At 36.9% G+C, this 22,625-nt stretch overlaps 1 protein-coding gene across 4 annotated transcripts in view; it reads right to left on the reverse strand.

Annotated features, from left to right (window-relative positions):
* The window catches only part of LOC122822297 (voltage-dependent T-type calcium channel subunit alpha-1H-like), a 141,285-nt gene that overhangs the window by 9,947 nt on the left and 108,713 nt on the right, over positions 1–22,625 (reverse strand). For 3 of the 4 annotated variants that reach the window (XM_044100856.1, XM_044100855.1, XM_044100858.1), the window contains 15 exons: positions 18,486–18,589; positions 16,878–17,001; positions 16,053–16,121; positions 15,757–15,941; positions 14,580–14,706; positions 13,961–14,086; positions 13,620–13,709; positions 12,780–12,993; positions 9,352–9,503; positions 8,458–8,567; positions 7,272–7,405; positions 6,918–6,988; positions 6,294–6,372; positions 2,277–2,398; positions 113–271 (listed from right to left, as the gene is read on the reverse strand). In XM_044100856.1, the coding sequence (XP_043956791.1) occupies positions 113–271; positions 2,277–2,398; positions 6,294–6,372; positions 6,918–6,988; positions 7,272–7,405; positions 8,458–8,567; positions 9,352–9,503; positions 12,780–12,993; positions 13,620–13,709; positions 13,961–14,086; positions 14,580–14,706; positions 15,757–15,941; positions 16,053–16,121; positions 16,878–17,001; positions 18,486–18,589 (1,866 nt within the window). The remainder of the gene's footprint in view (positions 1–112; positions 272–2,276; positions 2,399–6,293; positions 6,373–6,917; positions 6,989–7,271; positions 7,406–8,457; positions 8,568–9,351; positions 9,504–12,779; positions 12,994–13,619; positions 13,710–13,960; positions 14,087–14,579; positions 14,707–15,756; positions 15,942–16,052; positions 16,122–16,877; positions 17,002–18,485; positions 18,590–22,625) is intronic. The other variant, XM_044100857.1, reaches the window with a different exon arrangement.

Here is a 22,625-nt window from a genome sequence, read left to right on the forward strand (position 1 = left end):
CCATCAAAAACTAGAATGAGACACTTTTTGCTAAATGCATGATATTTTATCACACACGCACATATTTAAATTTTTACACCGCCATGCTATGTACTGTTTTCTGTGATCGTACCTTGTTGCTCTCCTCCAGGTGTTTCATTAAAACAGCCACCACCACGTTGACCAAAACAAACTGGGCCATGAGGACGAAGGTGACAAAGTAAATTGGAGACACCCAGGGTAGGTAAGACAAACAGTGGATTTCGTCTGGCTGGCAATCCCTTAAAGTGTCCTTTAAGAAACCAAGAGTAAGATTTAGAGATGCAAATACCAACCAAAATACAGAGACACACGGATAAAAAAAATAAATAAAATTAAAAGGTGACACAACAGGAAGTCTTTAGAAACTTGGAAAAAAATGACAAAACTTGCAAGTTAAACACATGCTTTGTTTTTGTGTCATGTAAATATAACCTTGGTAAAATAATTGTGTATTCTAAACAACTTGATCAATCACCGTGATGACACACATGAATTTAATGTTTTTAAGCCAAGAATTACTCCCAATTTAGTCCTGAAGTTAAAAAAAAGAAGAAAGATTAAATCTGTTTTGGAGGCAAATAGGTTGATTTTGTATTTCTCATAGTTTAGTTCAGCCCTTTTGTCACTGACTGAAAAGTTGTCAGATTGTCATTATTATTAATATTATTACAATTTGGGAGCAAAACAAAGTTGTCAGGTTAAGAAATTTATTATGTATATTAGTCGTTTTTGTTTGCTTTTTCAATCAACACAGAATTTGCAAATCTCATCATATTAAGAAAAAAGGAAGATTAGCCTTTCAAAAAGTTGTATTATTTTATATTGCACCTGTCAACTCCAGAAGCTTACATAATTGGCAGCATTCTAATTGGCTGGAGCTGTGGGGGCCAAGGGGTGGAGGGAGGTGGAGATCGCCCCTGGTGCCATTCATGCGAGAACTGCCACTGATATAAGGAGCATAAAAGCTGCTAAATGTAGAGGCAAAATGCCCAGTTTGGGAAGAGAGTAACATAACTGATTTAAATTTATGTATAAAGGTGGCAATGATGTTTGAGAGAAAATAGCGCAGTCTTAGATTGATTAATTCATTACTGACAATTCTACTCAGTTCAAAAGCGATATTTAACAGCGTCTAGTTTTCTGCTTCTCAACTGCTTAAGCGAAGGTTGTTTTTTTGTTTTTTCTTCTCCTAGAGGGTGTCTCTAATGGGTCCAACTACAGAGCTAATACAAATCAGCTAGAGAGAACACTACAAATTTAGAGATAACAATTTATACCAAGGCCATCTCCTAGAAAGTGTATTTAGAGAGTGGCAGTAAGATCAGGAGAAACGTGATGGAAAGGGAGATTTTTACTAAAATAGGATCAAAACAGCTGTTTCTTGATTCAACAAATACTGCAACAAGAAAATAAGTTGGAAAATAAATCTACTTTGACTGCTATTCACCAATATATCCAAAAAGATAATTAACTGAAAAAAAAAAATCTATTGCATATGTCATTTTAAATTACTTTAGAGCATGTGGCGCATGATATTAGACAATCAGTTCAGTTTATCTAATTATGCAAAAACAATAATATTATTAAATGTTGAGACAATGATCTAAGTTTTAATTAAGTTGCACCTCATTCCTCTCTTCTTCTTTTTTTTATCTGCCATCACAGATGTGATCGTCTGTTTCAGGATTGGATATCCTTTATAGTGACACTGAATTTGGACTATAGAAGTACAACTGTGAGAATTTTATTCTCACAATTGGAATATTCTAGTCAAGTAGACTGAAGGAGTCCTTATGTCATCTTCTTTTTAAAATACATCATAAACTTTGTAGTGATAAAACTACAGTTCAAAGTACTTTTACCATTACAAAATCCATAAAGTTTAACATCTAACAAATATTAAGATAAAGAAAAAGTAGCAAGATTTTTTTTTCAGACTTCACCCTTGAAGAAACTCACTTTTTCTTCTTTAAAGAGAAATTAAGTTTTTAAAATTTTACATATCTCCAGTGTGTTGTCAAACGCAAAACGTTTGTTGCCAAACTCACTATTTTACAAGCTATTTTCAATGAGATGAAAATAAAAATGTTAGTGTTGACATTGCCATACTAAGCTACTTTACTTCCACATAATTAGTTTTGGAGGTCAGCGTTCTCTCCGTGGTTTCCGATAATCTAGTCATCAAGTATGACAGTCCTTGTCTTCAGTTCTGTGCATGCGCGCGCGCGCGTGTGTGTGTGTGTCTTTGTTCATACTTTCATAATCCCATTCCAGTTATCTCCTGTGGAAACTCGAAACAGTGTGAGGAAGGCCATCCCAAAATTCTCAAATGTTGCGTGACGGCTCAGCCCTTCACACGGGTTGCTGTCGCTGCATTCTGAACAGAACAAAAACATATTTTGGCATTATTTATACATCAGTGCCCTAATAAAACACTCCAACTGTTAACTTTATCGACATTGTTGATGATTAAACATGCAAAAATACTTTTATCAACTACTCTGAACACAAAGAGGTTAACTTTAATCAATTAGATTAATCAAAATTAATCAATTTTGTTTTTTTTAAGAGATTTTGAGAATAGAATGTTGAAGATTAGCTTGATATAAAATAGTCTTTTAAAAGAGAATTCAGTTAGGCAAATATCCTTCCCATCATTATGAGAAAGCCAGAATGAACAGGTTGCTGTGAGACAAACGCACCACTTGACAGGAGAACATGTGAACTGCCAACTATGGCTTTCTCACTACTAGTACCTCTTGACATAAAAAATCCCAAAACAAAACAGTCTTTAACTCCTTCCCTGTTGAGAAACATACCAGTTGTGCTACATGTAGAGCGCAAACCCTTTACACAGTGTTACCATAACAACCATTCATTTGTATTCATTACAGTAATGCAAAGCATTAATCCCCTACTTAAATATTTAACACATGCAAGCTTACTTTCAGAGATTATTCATAAGATTTGAGTCTCAGACTCTGAATCTGAATCTGAATCGAATCTCAAGTCCTAAGAGCACGAGTCGAAGTCCAGTCCAGGTCGTTTGCAGCTTTATTGTAATTGAAGTCCATGTTGCAGGCTTGATTCCCCAGGTCTGCCATATTCTACCATGTTTGGAACACGCAGGCTAATTTTAAATCAGCCAGAAAGCTTTATTTGAGGCAGACTGGCTCAGAATAAACCCTGTACAAATGCTGGGCAGCAGAAAAAAAAAGGGCTGAGTGAGACAAGGAAGGATTTTCCCACAGGGACGAAATATATTTCACTCCCAACCTGCTATGATAAGCATTTGATTTCATTTGAAGAAAACAAACTCTTGTTGTTTTTACGTTATGCACAGCAAACCATCTGGTGCTTTAAAGGAACCAATTTTTGAACATTAGTGGATTTTGTTTTCAGGAAAATTGATACAGAATTGCCGACGTCCCATTTAGAAGCTCTAAGGATTTAGTTACATAAAAAAGGAAGAGAGCTGCTAGGCATGTGAACATGGCAGAGAAGTGAAAATAATTATTTGCAGTGGACATGGAAATCTTTGAGCCAGTTCCGAGAGAGCGCCCCGAGGAGCACTTGTGCAAAATTAAAACCAAAAGATATCTTTAGCTACTTTAAATTTGGGTCTCACAAACAGGCAGCTGAGGAAGACCGAGACTGTCCACCGTGTACGACGTGTCGCTTTTTTTCCATATCAGTTAACAAGAGAAAAGGGAGAGGATTTAACAATGTCACACTTCAGCTCAGAGGAACTGATTGAGGCAGTTTTGCATAATAGGAAATGGAATCCGTCTTCACTCAGAGTTCAGTTTTTTTATTTATTTTTTTTCCCCCAATATAACCATTTGTGCTGTCTCGGGAAGAAATAGAAGACACCCAGAATGTCATTTTTAGATTTAATCAGTCATTTCTCTGGCAGAAAGAGAGACCCTCCTTTCCCTTTCCGTGTCTGACGCATATCGAGTCGGCATGGGGACAGTGTTAGAGATGGTGATTCATCTGGGTGTAGATCAAAAGACATTATTAATTAGATTTAGTTTTGAGGATCAAAACGAAATAGCTTTGGTATCTGGCGTGCTAAAAATAGCTTAACTGGAGTGCTGAGCCAGACATGCCAATACAGGCATGTACACACCGAGTCATTTCCCTGTAACACCACCTTATCTGCACATCTGCTGTCAGAGATGAGACTCCTCAACATCCACAGGTAATACTCCACCTCTCACTAATTATTAGCATTTAGGCTGTTCTTCAAGGAGCATTGAAGAACTGAACTTTGAACTTTTCCTTTAAAGTAACTTTTCTCAAAAAGCTGCAACAAGTTTTTATTTCCTTCCCCTTAGTGAAGGTGCTAGCAAGAAGTAGAACTCGCGTATAGACAAAAAACATCCATGATTTTCCTATAAATATTGTTAGAGTGCAAGTAGCTGCAATAGGAAGCTTAAATATATATATATATATATATATATATATATATATATATATATACAAAGAATTTCCAATTTCTTTCATTACTGAAGATGCTAGTACTCACAATGTTCTATTAAGAGGTGATTCTGAAAATAACCAGTCAGAACCCAAATACCATAACCCATAATACAAATATATACCAGGACCATCTACAACAACTCTTTGAGGAATTTTGAATTAATATGAGTAACAACAATATTTAATTTCCCTATTGGGATCAGTAAAGTATTTTTGAATTTTGAATATCTACTTGTTTTCCATGGTCACAATCTAGCAATAAAACTGTAGCACAACTAGCTGCAACAGGACATTAGAAAAATAAGCACAACAAATGTAGAATTTGTCCATTAGTGAATTCAGGTCACTAAAAACAGTGTTGATGGCCCTATTAAATCAGTAGGCATTAAAGAATATCAACTTGTTTTCCTGTTGCCTAGAAATTCCACATTGTAATTTAATCTATCAACTGAGAATCAAGCTTCTGCAACAACACACATTGCCCTCTGTAAGCATTTGTGACCTACACTAGTGCTGGCCCACCTAATAAAATTGCGTAAATAGCTTTAAAATGCACTCAATATCACAGGGTTAGCACAGCCTGACATTGCATTTCATTCAGTGAGTTGGTGGGAGTGTTCCACATTGTTACCACTGCAATTACTGGCACCCTACATAAGAAGCATAAGTATCTATGAACTCCTAGTAGGTAATTCATTACTTCCTGCTCACCTGTTGTACAAACATGACAAAATACGTGTCTCATGCAAATACAGAAGGTATGTGTTGATCTTAATAAGGCAAAAAAATTGAAATAATTGCAATTTTTGAAGAGGGGAAAACCGAACTGTGAAAAACAAAGCTGAACTTGTCCTGCTACCGTGCACAGTATTACAGGGTAGGTAAAAAAATAAAAATAAAAAATGAACAAGTTCTTAATTACACTGTCAACTAAACAATGGATGGCATCATGGGGCCATCAAGTCCCCATAAAAAAATCACTCCAAGTCTTGTGTACATTGACAATAAAATACATCCAAGGTTTTTTGGGTCTACTTTATTTCTCACAGATCATTTCAACTTGACTTCTCTTTGGTTAGATGCCAAATGAAACGAGGAAATGTTGTGCGTCATTTTGCACGTTAAAAACTTAGAATTGACAGAATTTGCACTTCTTAAATATGTCTCTACCTCCATTTTCTCTTTCTTCATGTTTCCAAGCCAAAATATATTTTATAGAAAAGTCAGAGGCATCCATACAAAACAAACAGCTTTTCTCAGCACTCTTGGCAATATAAGCATCACAGCCAACAACAACAACAACAAAAAAGCTGGATATTTTTGCCTTATGAAAACACATTACTTTCCTCTGGCACGGCAAATGCAGCAGGAGGTATAATGACATTTCCCAGAAAGCATACGCTCTCATCAGCAAGTTGTTTCTCTTTTGTCTTCCCAGACGCCTGATGTGGCTAATCCGCTCACAGAAAATAATTTGGACGTTGCGGGCTTGTCAGGAGAGCAGCGTGAAAATAAACACGATCGTGCAAATGGTTTGTTTCCTCGGAACAAACACCCCTCTCATAAAAAATAAAATAAATAAATAAAATAAAACAGAGCGGCAGGGAGACAGATAGGGGTTACCGTGAGAAAAAACAAAAACGATTCAGGCAGGAAAATTTGCTTGAAGCTGTGAGCGCGGGAACAATAAGTGAATCTCAAACCACTTTTCGCGGAAGCATGGAGTCTAGTGCGTGTGTTGCTTTTCTGGCTGACGTGCGGGTGTGTGTGGCGTGTGTGTGACTGACCCAGTTTGCCGAAGAGTTCCACTCCCAGGGCAGCATAGATGAAGAAGAGCAACATGAAGAGGAGACCAAGATTTCCCACCTGGAAGCGATACAGATGTTAGACTCCCCTCTCCACAAAGGAGCGCAGCAGTGTAAATATTGCTCGCTTGAATCTCCAGGGAACACAAGAATGAAGATTTGTGTCAATGTTTTATTGGATTTAGTGTGTCTGACACATATTTGACTTCATTTATGGTGAGACCACACTGGAAAAAAAAGAAAAAGTCTTCCCAGAATATAAATTCTTTGCTGTTTGACATGTTTTGCAAATAAAGCAGCCAACACCTGCTCAAAATGGAGATTAAACAGACTTTGAATAAAGCTGCTTGCAGATACAAACACTGTGTTCTTGCAGCTCGTGATAAGAGAAAGGCAATGTCCTTCTCCTCTCTCTTGTGTTATGCTAAGAAACTGCAGAGTAAGAAAGGGCACATAAAGTTGCAAAATGGGGAGACCTGGTTATAGAGCCTGCTTTTAATATATGTCTGTATGAAAGAAGGCACCGTTTTCTTTGTCAGTCTGCAAGATATGCAATTAAACATGCTATTTTACAGTGGTTGAGCCCTAATAAGAGCCCTTGTTTACCTGGGGAAGGGCTTGCATGACAGTATCCAGGAGAGCTCTCATTCCCTTTGCCATCTTCAGAAGTTTTAGGACTGCAGGAGACACATAAAAATGTTTAAAGTAAGTTTTTTTTTTACATGTTTTAGCCAGCTTCTTTTTGCAGAGCAATTTATAAACTCATAAAAATGTCCTATTCATTATACAACACTAAAGAAATAGTTATCCTGTCATATGATTACATTTCAGAAAGCCAATAATGAATTTTCAGAGCATTTAAATTAATACATAGATTTAAAAAATACACAAGTTTGGTTACTTTGTATGCATGTGTGGGCGTGTGGGTGTGTGTGTGTGTGTGTGTGTGCGTGCATGTACCTCGTGCAATGCGCAGTACTCTCATGATTCGGATGATGGTAGGGTTTATTGGCAAAGCAGCTTTCATTTTCAGCTCTTCCAGAGTGATTCCCAAAATCGACAAGGCAACTATTCCAACATCCAGCTGATTCCACCTAAACACAAGTTAAAATTCATTTTAATGCCACCAAAAGACTAACAGTGAAGTAACAAAATGACTTGTGAGAAATGAAAACAACAGTTTGTCCTTGACAGTACAACGCCTTGCAAAAGTATTCAGAACCTTTTCACAGTTTATCATGTCAAAAATAAAAACTGTGAAAGATGGTCATGGTTTTCTAATCAGAATTGACCATTATTTATAGCTCATTGTTTTCCAAGCAGGAGAATGGAAATAACAATTTAAGTGTTACTGAAAATGAAACTCATAATTAACAACAACAATAATAAATAAAAAAAAACTATTAGTCCACGTTTACGACAGTTTTAACTGAAATCCTTACAAACAAAATCCTTAAACTCCAGGAAAGTACTTAGAGCAGTGACAATGTCAGATAACTTGTTTCCAGCAAACTACAGCTTCAGTCCATAATACAGGAATTTACACAAGATAAATTCACAAGATAAAACACAATCTTTGTCCTGGAAGGCCACCCCATTTTTGCGACATTGATGTTTGCTTCTGAATCCAAACCTATGCATTAACTGTGCCACATTAACATTAACTATGCATTAACTAACACTGGTGGCCTCTGTATACAGAAAACCCTCTGCAGCCTCTAATCTTTGGTGCCTTCCTTAGGGTGGCGTTGACCCAAGGCTGATAATGTCTGACATGAAAGGTTAAACAAAGAAATTAACTGTACATTCTTCAATATTAACAGAGCTAAAAGAAAAACAAGAGGATGGGAAACAGACCTAATATTAGTTCTGCCAGAGTGCTGACCGTAAACAGTGAGCCAGGCATTTAAATTAATGGGTAGACCACCCACTTATCTCTTCGGGGGAGAAAACAATAAATTTAGCCCTTAGACAAGTTGGACACACTCACCGACCATGTTGAGTCTACTTTACTAAACTCGAAGCCAACAAACCATGTTAACATACTGGGATAGTATTATTTTTTGCAACTACCTTTTACACACCATAGACTTGGTGTTCAGTGCACATGAAAGTGTTTCATATTTGCACTTATGGTCTATTGTACCTGTCTTTGAAGAACCGATGGAAGCCAAAGGCCACAAGTTTGAGCAGAGCCTCGATGACAAAGATAATGGTGAACACGTAGTTGCAGTACTTCAGAACCTCCTCCAAATACTGCAGGAACACAGACACCAACATGTAAAGACATCTTGCACACAGAATACTTTCCCAACTGCTCGGAAAGTAATGATCGGATATGGCTGATTGGATATGGCTGATCAGATATGGCTTTCAGTATAAACAGGCAAATGCACCATTAAGGTTAGCAGATTTTAAAATACAGGTACACTCAAAATGATTTAAACCCCAGAAAGATGCAGCTTTAAAATAACTCTTATCCAACCAGAGAGTTTATTCCAGATGAATAATAAGATATTCATCTCTTAAAAGACAAAAAAACAATGTAAGAGCGGAGCCACTTTAAAAATATGTTTCATTCAAATATTGCTTTGACAATTTGAAAAATCTTTGATTATAAGATCCATGTGTTGACATTGAACATTTCTTTGCTGTCACGCTGATTTTTAGCCCCCTTCTCAGATTTTTACTTAGATCAGATGAGATGTCTAGAATGTTAAAGAACACCAGCCACCAGCTTCTATGATACTTGAATATATTTACTTAGTAACTTAAAGGACACTAGACATGGAGCTTAGATATTACTGTTCAAGTTAACTATTTAGCTATGGCAAAAATGATAGAGTGTATATTTTAAGAAAGTGAAAATTCCTTTGAAATTACAGTGAACAGATATTTATTAAAGCTGCTTGGGATTTTTAAGGCATTTTTTTCTCTTTTCCAAAATAGAAAAAAGAGCAATCGGGGATTGGGGAAAATTTTGTTATTTAAGATTTATCGAGATTTATTTAAAGCAAATATGCACAGGTGCACACATTACCTGTGGCTGATTGTAGTGCTCGATGCTCATTGTGAAGACGTTGATACAAATGATGAAGGTGATGAAGAGATCCAGGTAGTGGCTTGTGCACAGAGTGTGGATGGTCAGGCGCAGAGGAGAGTAGTCGGCGTAGTACGGTCTCTGCTTGGCCTCTGAAACACACAAACACACACGCAAGCAGACAGAGAAAGTGAGATACGGGCAAATGTGAGCAACAGTTCTCGGTAACATTGCATGTCCAGTCATGTGCACAATGAGGACAATAATTACTCTTTATTTAGGCTTATTTTTTCTAACGTTGTTTGACCAGGATTGTATCCAAATGCTTCTTGCTGTCACAAAACACTCATGAAGAATATGATCCCAATTCCTGTGCACATGACTGGATCTGTGGCGTTTTGTAATATGAAAGGACATGAGAGTACCAGGTGGGCTCATCATTTATTCATTCAGAAACCTGTTTCCTTTGTTAATGGCACAGTAAGAAAAGATTGTGAAGAAACCAACAGGCTATGCACACTAATCAGATACATCGTGAATATTGGTTGCATGATTTTAAGTAACTTTAAGTTTCCCAATTTTACACCAACTACTACAAAACAGTTCTACTAATGTAAAACTCTGATTAGTCATGTTGGTTCCTTTGTCCCTTTGTCTGTTTGTTTTTTTTTTTTTGTTTTTTTTTTCTTGCTTTAGCCCTGCCTCAGGATGTTTTCACTAGTTTATGTTTTTCGCTACTGGATTCTTTCGTTACAGTCTCCTGTTTTCTACCTGTATTGCTTGACCTAAGAGCCCTGTGTTATTCTCTGTAAGTTCTCATTGTTTTATTAAGGTACTCAATTTTACCACTTTCTATCTCTGTGCTGGTCCTCTTCAAAACTAAATCATGACAGCAGAATCCTGAAGTGAAGAGGGTTCTAAAAATTGACAGCAGAGGTGTCCATAATTGTGCCACCGGTGGATTTTGTAGAAACCAATTACTTCTTATGGGTAATTCCCCCCCACCCCCGCATTGAATACATGTATTTCAATATGAGGTTCCATTTTGCAAAGTAAGATTATGTAGCTCCAATAAAAGGTGAAATTATTGAAATGTTATTATACTTTCAACAAGGACACTCTTCCAACAGGAAGAAAATCTCTGCATTGTACTCTACTAAAGCTATGACTGTGGATATCCATTCTGATGAATATAAAAGGAGCCCATAGCCTGCTTCTGAATAATGACCTTGTGTACACTGAAGGAAATTATGTTCACCACATTAGGAAACTGCTCTCACATGTTGGATGCTAGTGTGTGATAAAGTAAAGATAAAGTAGTAAAAAGCTACCCAGGTAATGTTCAACAGCACGCTTGTTAAAAGCAGAATTCTAAGCGTATCAGGTTATTGATACAATCTTTATTGATTAAATATCTCACATTAATATAAATAATTTTAAACACTATATTCCTCTTGGCTTCGTGAGGATATTTTCTTATTATCCGGTGTGCTCAGGAATGCCTGTGATGGTGAACAAACACTGAAGCCTCTCTCGTCTCCAATGGCATCACTTCAAAATAAAATCTCAGTCAAACTATATTCTGCAGCGCTGAGTGAGTTTGGACTGGCCAAATTCTGGATTAAGAATATATTCTGAAACAGTTTAGCTCAAAACTGTTTTATTGAATGTTTTGGACCACTAAGATGCAATAATGAAAAAAACATCAGCCTCGTCTTCCACTCACACCATAATCTATTAGATAACGTGACTTACAAAAAAAGTAAGGCAAAGAGCTGTAGTTTTTCACATCAAGTCATGTTACAACCAGAAACTCCACATATTTAATTGGGATTTCACATGAAGGGCATTATTGGGGATGTGTGGCTTTAAATCTTTGTTTTTTTCTTTTTAGACTGATTTGCATTCGTGATCAGTCCATTTAATCACGCTCCCTCAAATAAAAATCACTGGAACCAACTGTCTTCAGAAGTCGTCTAATCCGTATATTAATTTGATCTAAGAGTGATTTATTCTGTATATAATCACAGCTCTATTTGTAACTTTCCCACTATTTCTGAAAAAGTAAAATAGTGGAACCAACACCTCTGATTTGTAAAAACCACGTGGATACTGGAAAAATAACTTAAATGGAGCTAAATACAGGGCAATCCTGAAGGAAACATTGTTAGAGGTCAATAAAATACTTGAGTAGCAGGACAATGTCCCTAAATACACCCAGAACTTCAATGTACTGAGTTTCTTAAAACGTATTCATCAGCTAAAAAGGCACAGACGTTTGTCCAACTGAATATTTGCCCAGACTTGAAAATTGCTGGACACAGATACTTACTATCCTGACTTAATGAGCTCTACTTAAGAAGAATGGGTAAAAGTTTCTGATATACAGAGACAAAATCAATAAGACTTTCAGAGGTGACTGCATTGAACATCGACTCCATAAATGACTGACCCAGACGGCTGAATAGAAATGCAAGCAACAGTTTCTTGTTTTAATTTCTTGAGATCTTTTTGTACCTCTATGTATCTTTTTCTTCCACTTTGCAGTTATGCACAATTTTGGTTGTAGCATGAAAGAATGATGAATAGCTGTGCAAGGTCATGACAGCTGAATCAAATGTTTTTTGTTTTTTTTCCCACTCATCTCGACTTAAAACATTGCTATGTGCAAAAAGATCGGTTGTTATAGTATTTGAGTCAAGATTTGTGCTGCTATCTTAACTAGTTTCTATTCCCTAGCGGCTGGAACCAAAAATTTACAAACAGCTCCGTTACCCAAGATATTACCCAAATGATTAACAGGAATAGCAGCCAAAACGTCTGCTATGTTTCTGAGTCTGCCAGTCAAAGCCCAGTTGGAGGAAATATTTCTTTTCTACCAGAGTCGAGAGGCATCTCAGGGTCTCACACATGCAGTGGGAGGGAGGGAGGGAAGGAAGGGATGTAGGAAATTCACATACGAAAATTTTTACCAGATAAAAATTTTCCGGGGTGCATGCAAAAATTGCAAATCAAATTAGGCTAAAATTATTTGTATCATTTTTAATCAAATTTGTGCAAGAGTCACTAAAGCTTATCAAGCATAACTGGTCATATGAATTAAGTGGAATTTGAGTGAAAATTTGAAATTTCGTATTTTGCTAACGGTGATAATTTTTGATTCACTGTCTTAGGTTTTCCATGCAGGGTTAGGAAGGGACAGGACTGGCTGCAGTCATGCGGTTACATGCGTCAGATTGGCATAGCCCACAGCCTACTGCAGTGATCAATCACATTTCCTGTGAGCTAGCCAGTCTTATAAACTCTCCCTCATTTCAGCTGTTGTTTTGCTAATCATTGCCCTATTTTTATTATCTTTTTTCATATGTTTTTTTTTTTTTCTTTCAAGCTCTGAAAGCAGGCAGTGCTCAGAAAAATAGACTACCGACCAGCCCCTCCATTCTCCTTACTCCTGCGCTTTTTATCTATCATTTTGAGCCTCTTCTCCTCCCGTAAACGGGCCTCCTCCTCCTCCTGGTCCTGCCGACACTTGTGGAAGTTTTCCACCACGACACCGACGAACATGTTGAGGACAAAGAAGCTGACGATGAGCAGGAAGGAGATGAAGTAGAGCAGCATCCAGGGGTTGTGGTTCCTCACAGGCTGAAGATGGGGAAAATTGCAAACTTTTAAATTCAATAAAAAAATTTAAAAAAAGTTTCTATGAAGACAAACAGATGACAAACACATTTAAGTCACGCAAGTTATATCTTTCATGCGAGATATGGGAAAGGATATTGAAATAACATGTCGGAAAAGCTCTGTTATTGTATCTTATTTCATTTATTTGTAAACTTTTCTTCTTAATTGTTTTTGTTGACGTGTTGCATATTTCGGCAAACACTCCCTCTGATTTTGTATGCCGTGCAGCTGAAAAGATATTTGTTCTTACTTTTGTTTTTTTTTGTTTTTTTAACTTTCGGACAGTTGTTATGATGCATAACCATAGCAACAAGGTATTGTTGCTGATTAGCATCTCAAAATCTCAAATATTTCTAACGACTTTCTAAACATACATCCAGACAGAAATTTGAAAAGGAGTGATAAAAGAAAATGAGTTGGATTAGTGCTCACCCACAACAGATCATTTCCCATTGGAATAAATATTACAATCTACTGTCTGGGTATTATATACAAAATTACAAAAAATTGCTTATTTCTTGTCAGATGTGATTCAACTGAGGTTGAAGCAGATCATTCAGTCATGCAGATAGAATGCAAATACTTGCCTGCTGATTCACTCCGACTGCATCTAGTCCATCATACATGATGTTGACCCAACCATCCTTACACGACAGCACAAACAACGACATCAAAGCCTGGAGACAGAAAGGTAGTTGTACTTTAACAGACTTGCATTACCTTTACTTTGATGGTGCACTTTAATGTGACTGAGAAATGCAGATAATGTCAAAAGGAATTGAGAAGTCACGTAGTGTTGTACAACAAGAGACATTTGAAGAAGAAAAAACTGTTAGAAATAGTGTACAGATAAAAAAAAATATCTAATTTTGGCTTTTAATATTGTGCAAGCTTCATATAATCACAGATTCATTTGATTCATCCACACCTGAATCAAGTTGTCAAAATTGTACTTCCTTCGTATCCACTTGTAGTTGGCGAGTTCACAGTCTGACCTGTTTGTGACGTTTTTTGTGTCCAGACCCTCACAGTGGTAAAACTTCCCTTTGAACAGCTAGAAAGATAAAAAATAAAAATAAAAAAACAGGCAAAGAAAAATGAAATAAAAGGCATCTTCAGGGCTATTTGACTTTCATTAAGCTGTGACCTCAGGTGTGTTCAGTAAATAATGGCAACAATAAAAGTATGTTTCAAAGAGTGCATTGTTCCAGCAGAATTTCCGTGCTTGTGAAACAAATGGCCTAAAGGTCATGTTTTTTTGTTTCTTTCATTTTATTTATTTTTTTTAACACTTACTCTAGTTGTGCATTTTCTTTCAAACTCACACCTTTGAAGAAGAAAACCACCAACATCTCCTTTTTGGACATTCTAAATGCTTTTCAATTCCCCTTTGCTACGGTCACATATGCACCGCTGAGCATTGACATTTACACAACAATAGGTAAAACAGCTCAGGAGAGAGGCGGAAAAAGAGATGCATCGCAAGTGTGGCTTGAGGGATTGATGTAGTGCAAGCTTGTGCGACTGAGTCGTGGGACAGTGATCACCTGGACCCCCAAGATTCCAAACACAATGAAGAAGGCGCAGCAGATCAATACAATGTTCCCAATAGGTCTCAGAGAAGTGATGAGCGTCTCCACGACCAGCTTCAGTCCTGGGGCACGACTGATCACCCTGGAACACACAGTCATACACTCAGATACGGACAAATCAAATAGGCTTGCAGAAGTTCCTGTAAGTTAATATTGAAGTGATAGAAATAGGCAATGTGCACCTGAAAAAAAAAAAAAAAAGTTAAAAAGATGCAATAACCTGGTTTTTGTGTAGACCCTAAAGACAAAAGTTTAAGTATTTTCAGCCGACATTCTTCTTTGGAAGAGGTCGATCGGTATTTCTTGGCATGGCAATATTTACACACTCTCTCTCTCCCCTGTGAAAGTTCCCCAAATCTGCCAGATTGTGGGGAGATCACTTTTGCACAACCCTCTCCACGTGAGCATACAGACGTTCTGCCAGGTTTAGTTATGGATTTCAAAACTTCAGTTTTCTTTCAATGAAGACACATTTTATATTCATTTCAAGATTGAGCTACTCTGGTGCTACATTTATAGAAAAATGAACAAATAAATAAATAAAAATTCTGTCTTTCTGTCAGAGACCAACAACTGTCAGTTTTGACACTGTTTTTTACCGCCTCACTCCTTTTGAGGTGCAGTGTCATTTTGCTGAGCCAAACACACTTTTTGGACATCTTGGAGAATTTCAAAAAGATCATATACACATCTGGAAGTTTTCTTGAAAAGAAACTACTACTATCTTGAAATATGACAACTTCCTTGCAACTAGCAGATACGGCACAATGTTTTGTTCTCTTAGGATCTACTGCAAACCATTTTTGTTTTGGATCTTTGATCAGAAAGAAAAGTCTAATTTTTGTAATGTCATTGTTCTTCTGTCCCACTTTACCATGGTGCATATGAAACACACTGCATTTTCTTGGTACACTTTGCCTGCCTAATATGCTTGCACAATGGCATCCATTGCAACTTCTCTACAAATTTGTTCATAGTTAATAGTTCATGGGGCCAGTAGTATTATTTATGTAATTTTTGGACCTCAAAAAGTTGGTATTTTAACAACCTTTAGTTAAAATACCAGCATTTTAACAAAATGTGAACAGCGAACACTTTTCACATTCTACACACAAATAAACACACTATGTACCTCAGAGGGCGAAGGGTGCGTAGAAGACGAAGGACTCTGAGAATCCCCAGGATCCTGTTGGTGCCGGTATAGGCCAGAGAAACTAGAATGTCCACCAGAGACACAAAGACCAACACTCCGTCCAAAACGTTCCAACTGGACTGAAGGTAGGTTTGATTCCCAAAGCAGAAACCAAGAGCAACAACCTGAGGGAACAGTTAAAGCAGCAGGAAGTTACCACAGCACAATTTAAGCCCTCTGGGTTTAACCTGCTTTCTGAGGTTAAAAAATGTCAAACAAATATAAGTGTTGTTTACCTTGATGGCCATCTCTGCTAGGAAAATCACAGTGAAAATATAGTTGGACACACTTAGAAATACTCGCTCCTAAATAGAAAAACACAACATTAAAAAAAAAAGTAACAAGGCAATGTTTAAACAAAGTATAGCTAAGTTAATCCCATTAACCAAAACAAGATGCATGTAATGATGACACATTCTGCTCTACTAGCAGCAGGAGTTCCCTTTATATGTGTCAGCTTGTAAAAAGCTTGCACATTTAGAAGACGTGTGATGTTTATAAGAGTAAGGCTTCATTTTGCACAGGCAGTCACTTTCTCTCTTTCAGAGGGTATGAAATGTAACAAATCACCTAAAACCGCTAATTTAATCCAGGGGTTTTCTGAAAAACAGAATAATAAAAATAATAATAATACATTCTCTACTGACACATGCCATTTTTTATATAGTCAGTTTTTTCTTTTCATTGAAATCACATCTACTGTGACACTTTGATTTGTATACAGATGCAGAGTAGGAATATTTTCAACTTTTGCTTTTTTTTATATATATATTTTTTTTTTACTTGGTAGTGACGTGGAAAGATGGACCTGAAAGAAAAGTTTTACTTGAGTAACTTCACCTCTGCTCACAGATTTGTCTGTTCAATTCAAATAAAACCTGAATTTGAAATCAAAACAACCTCTTTTTTTGTTCTTTTCATTAGTATAGCTCAACATTAACGTCTTAAAGTAGGAGAAAAGTGAGGCTAATAAAAAAAGTGTGTGAAATTCATGGTCTGAAAAGGACAAGTGGACTGTGTGTGGAAAGTGATTATGCAAGCCATGTTTGTCCATGACTCACCGGGCTGTGAGGAGGAATATCAGGCCTCTCCAGAGCGATAGTGATGCAGTTGAGGAAGATGAAAACCAGAACCACATGGTCGAACAATTTGTGAGTGATCACAGCTTGGCACCACACACGGACTCTACACAGACACAGAGAGTCATATATAAAAATACCTACTGTGAACCAAACATTCAGAATGACAACAGGAAACTTCACCTAAGCTGAACAAAAATTTGAAATTGTGGAAAAGGCAGAACAACAAAGCCAACAACTGTCTGAGAAAATAGAGATTCGTTCAGTTGTGTAAAAACTCAAAATTAACAGAGACATTGGGTAGAGACTGGAATCAGACAATCGTCACCTTGATCAACCTTGAAAAATTATCAGTTGCTCTGAAGCTGAAAAATGAAATGTTTTCTCTGATCACAATAACATCTTTTTCAGATATTTATTATTAACAAGTGCCAGTGTCAGGAGTTTACTATTGAGTTAAGAGAAGCACAAAAATGGAGAAAAAAAAAAGAAACTTGTTTTTTTTATTCAAGCCAATACTAGTTTGCCTTTTTTAAGCCTTTGGATTTTTTAGCAGATAACAGGAAGGCTAAAAGGTTAAAAGCAAAGTTTGCAACTTCTGTCTTCTAACTGTTACGGAAGATGTAGATGACAATATTTGAAGAACAAATATAGACTGCTGTTTCTTTAATGCCACTTTAAGTATGCTAATGAGAAATATTATATTTCTAGGTTTAGAGGCATCTTGAAATTTAAAATTACTTCTCTGTCAAATTTTAACCCTATTCATAAAATAAACAACCCCTCATGACAGTAAAGGTAGAAATATTTTCTGTGTTTTTTTTAACTTCTTATTTCTAAAACAGTTGTTAAAAATGAATCAGAAATTACTTAAGTTGGTATCTCTGCAGGTCAAAGATTTATAAAAATGAATTATTGCAGATTGGCCACAAAAGCGCTGACTGGTGCTTTGCTTGCGCCAACTGATTCAGGTGGTACAGAGTTAGGACTTCGCTGCTAAAGAATTTTCCATTGTGGCATTTGCAGTTTAAACTCCTAACATGGAACACAAAGCAGAGAATAGGACTGCAGGTATTGGTCCAAGTTGTCACAACACTTGTGGTAATAGCTTAGCTCAGCTTAAAGCAACATCTTTCTTTTTATGGTAAGACTGTTCCAATCCAAATTTCCAATCTTAATGTTAGGCAAGTATTTTTGTTGTGGAAACAGTTAAATGCAAACCCTATAGCAGAGACAGATATTCTTAGCTTATTAAGTGGGTCTTATCGTTGTGCTATTGTTGCTACATAAAGGTCAGAATAACCAGTGTGGACAAATGCTTAGAACAACACAATACATGATTTTAGAACAACAAATTATTGTATGTGGAAATAATTAAATCATGTACATATAAAATGTAAGCAACAATTAAGGCCCATTAACATTATCATTCCATTAGATCACAGAACTGGAACATGCCTCCATGAATTAAACAATTATACTTTAATTATTGATACCTGGAAATAAGTAAGGCTTGCAAAATTAAACAAATGTAATTTAGAAATCATGCAGAGGAAGAATGATGCATGGGTGTGCGTGTGTAGGTCTTACGGGCTCTCAGGTGCAAACAAATAGAGCGTCCAGCTCTCGTGTTCCTTACACCAGCGGGGCTTCATGTTGTGGAGCTCCTTCCTGACCCAATAGCAGAAAGGACTCTGCAGCAATGAGAGGACATATATAACTGTAATTGTCAGCAAACCACCAACATCTTCTTTGTTATTCACTCTTGCATGCTATCAACCACAGCTACAATCCTTATTAAACTGCAGTTTGCATCGTGATGGCAGATTGTAAAATTTTTACTACTACCACATTCGTTCTGTTTACTGCCCACTGTTAAATTTTTATCTAATTCAGAAGGCAGCAAGCAAACTGCTTATTAAACAAGCTCTTTTAGCAGCACAGTGATTGAGCTCCAACAAAGGCTTTTATTGATTGATCTCTATTTTAGAGTATTGCGTGACAGTCCGATTGTTTTGTCAACATAACTTGAACTAAAAGAAATCTGAAATTACAAGTAAACAATCAGAGGCATTCTGTGTCTTGCAATCACATTCTGCATTTTTGTCTGAAGTTACAATAAATCAGCACAAACAGATCAAACATTTGTTTTCTTATGTGAATTTGTCTTGCATTTCTAAAGCAAAGAATACAGAGATTATGCTGTCATTTGTGATGTTTTGATTTAAAACTGTGGAGATACAGCCGAATGTGTTTTCTGGTAATTTGTGGATTCTGGATGGATTTAAAATTAAAATCTCCGCATGCGGTCGAGCCTTCACGTCGACCTGACTTGGTCGCACCGCAGACAAGAGATTGAATTGTTGTACATAACCAACGGTGTGTCAGAAAAACTTGACTTTCGACTCGTTTGAGTGGTCGACTGGCCCAGGTTTGACTATTCTGAAAAGTTCTCCTTGTTTGCACCAAATGTTCATCAAACTTTTGTGCAAGGTTCTTGAAATACTCTTGAAATACTTTGGTTTTCCTCAGTCAAGTGCAATTAATTTCTTAACACGATTCAGAGAGTCATTCCAACTATCTAGTCGCAACATAATCCAAAGATCAAGCAGAAGCTTTTTCTTATGTGCTGTCCAACAACTTTTATATGATTGGTTAGACTATTAATGTGGCAATTTGTAGATTAGCAGAAATATAATTCCAGTCGTATTTCCTGGGACTTTTGATGTTTTTTGTTTGTTTGTTTGTTTTCCATAGGCACTGTTGCAGTGGAGGAAGCAACAGCATTTTTCATCCTTGGAGCAAAGCAGACTTTAAATGATGCTTTAAAGTCTGCTCCTTTTTTTATATACAGTATTTGCTCTGTTTCTTGTAACCGTTTATCTTGTAACAGTTACCAGAGAAACATCTGGTGAATTGATGGTTCTGAAGACTTGAAAACCTCTATTGGATTAAATACAGATTTTAGAATCGGGATTAGGTCAAAACAAGCTCTCATCAAACCTCCTGAGTGTCCAATAAGTCAGATGAGGAGGAAGCTGGACAGACTGAGACGCTATAAGGCAGTAGGTTCCGCCTTGGATGACTGCAGTTGTGGGATGCATCAAAGATGGTCAAGAGACTAGTACAGAGAGCTAATTGACTACTTTGTGGCAAGGCGTGGGAACAATCATCTCATCTTATATATGAACAAAACAAATGAGATAACTGTAGATTTTATGAGAAACAGGAATGAGTCAAACTGTATTTATTATGGAAAAGAAGTAGAGGTGATGAAAGAGTACAAATACATCGGTGTTCGTGTGAACAACAGGCTGGACTGGAGACGCTATGGTGAAGCAGTATACAAGAAGAGATGGAGCAGATTGTACTGCTTGAGGAAACTTAAGGAAACAGAAACTATGAGTCTGCTGTGAAATCTCTTCTGCATGTCAGCTGCTGGACTGAGGGGCTTTTAACAATCTGATTTAAAAGGTGGGCTCTGGGGGCGTGCTGCGGTGGCATAGAGGATAGCGTGACCCACGTTAGGAGGCCTTGAGTCCTCGACGCGGCTGTCGCGGGTTCGATTCCCAGACTCAACGACATTTGCCGCATGTCTTCCACCCTCTACTTCCCCCTTTCCTGTCAGCCTACGGTAATATACTAGAGCTTAACACTAGAGCCCACAAAAAGACCCCCTGGAGGGGAAAAAAAATAAAATAAAAGGTGGGCTCTGGAAGCCCTGAAGAAGATTGTACATAGAAGGATACTTTACAGAAGGAAGGACATATTGGACCACGGTGAGGATGTTCTTTACAAAACTGTTAAACAACAGTGAAAATCCTAGAAAGTCCTCCTGCTCATGGCTTTCATTATCTACTCTTTGAAGAAATTAGGACAGTTTTGGTTACAACAACGTTTATTCATCCTTTCTGAATGTTAAGGTATTTTTTAAATGATTTGAACTTTACTAAACTGAAAAAGCTGCTTAATCATTTATAAGTATATTTAAAAGTATTTCCAACTAAATATGTTTCTTGATAATCAGTGTTACGGGTTTGTGCTTGATTTAAATGACATGTTTTTATTCATTTACTGCATATATATATATATGTATATATATATATATATATATATATATATATATATATATATATATATCTATATATATATATATATATATATATATATATATATATATATATCTTTTTTTACAGTATAGTAGTAGCAAACAGACAACAACCCATGATATGATTATTTATATCACGGGTAATGTGAATAATTCTTGATTATATTAGAGATTGGTTCTTAACTTTTGATTATTTTGGCATTGATTCTTAAATTTAGACAACCCTACATACATCTCCTAAGCAGATTAATGTGTCACTCTTACTTTAATTAACAGTGTTTAAGTTTTCTACGTCACCAAAACCATATTTGAAGGTATAAATTTTTTTAAAACTGCAAAATGTATGATTCCAGTTTCATACAATTCAATAAGGACTTTGCGTTAAGCACAACACTCAAAACTAAAACTCCAAACTTGTTTTTGAAATGCTGTTTGCAATGCTGGGTGCTGTGATACGGAGTAGAGTTGCCCCAGCAAAGACGACATCAAAAAACCCATTTAAGAAACAATTCATGTCTTGAGCTTGTTGTGGAGTGCTGCTGATGTTAGCCGGTCCACATTAACGTCTATAGGGGGACAATAAACATGTGTCTCCTTGCATAATAAGCTGGAGATAATTGGACCATAACAGGTTGACTTTCAACTCAGCAAGTGCAGAAGCTCGGAACAGAACTCATTAGAGTTTGCAGTAAAACAAACAGAAGAAAGCTTAGGTCCACAGCTTCTGTACTTTAGGATTCTAATTAAAAACAGCCCAGAGTCAAGCCTCCCAGACTCTGCTTTTTGGGCACACGGGCACTTATGTGAGCATGTGTACATCTAAGAGTGTCATCTGTTTTTGTGTGTGCGCGTGTTTCGGTGAGCGTGCAGATACAAAAAAATGGACCTGCCGCTTAGATGTTCTTGGAGCTGAGATCTAAAGTCTCTGACACTGGCGCTAGCAGAGAACATCCTGCTCACATCTCACTTAGCGCATCTTCTGCACAGAGCAACACAATCCACACACAACCACACCCATACATCTATATGCTGCCTGTAATAAGTTGCATTCAGTGCGCACCCATGGGGAGAGGCCTTTTGTTTCGTTGGATTTCATGGCATTATGAACTCAATTTGGAGCCAATAGGAAAAAAAAAACCTGAGCAATGTCACAACACAGGTCACATGAAACCACCAAGGGAGTAAACAGAGCCTCAATACACGCGCAGACCTGCACAAACGTTTTCAACTGCTTTCAACCCAGTGAGAAAACAATTATCGCCCAGGTCAATCAATTAAAGCATGACAATTAGCGTCCCTCTAGACATTGCATCATAAACACACACACACACACACACGCACATTGCAGAGTGAATCAAAAGAGATCGAGAAAAAAGGATTAGAAGGCAAAAGAAAACCGGAGAAGTGTGGGTGTGGTAAAAGAAAAACAACTCATCTGAACCGCTATAGATCTTACATTCAGGTAATTGCAGCCTGTGTTGAAGAACAGCCTACAGCATTATATGCTGATACTACACACCAGGACAAAATGGAGAGGGATGTTCATAAAATATTGGTTTTTAGGTATAATTTATAGACTTGTAAAAACTGCAAATCCTTTTCCTACTTTTTCTTTTTTGCAA

The sequence above is a fragment of the Gambusia affinis genome, linkage group LG19 (assembly GCF_019740435.1).
Source record: "Gambusia affinis linkage group LG19, SWU_Gaff_1.0, whole genome shotgun sequence".
In the NCBI taxonomy this organism is placed as follows: Eukaryota; Metazoa; Chordata; class Actinopteri; order Cyprinodontiformes; family Poeciliidae; genus Gambusia; species Gambusia affinis.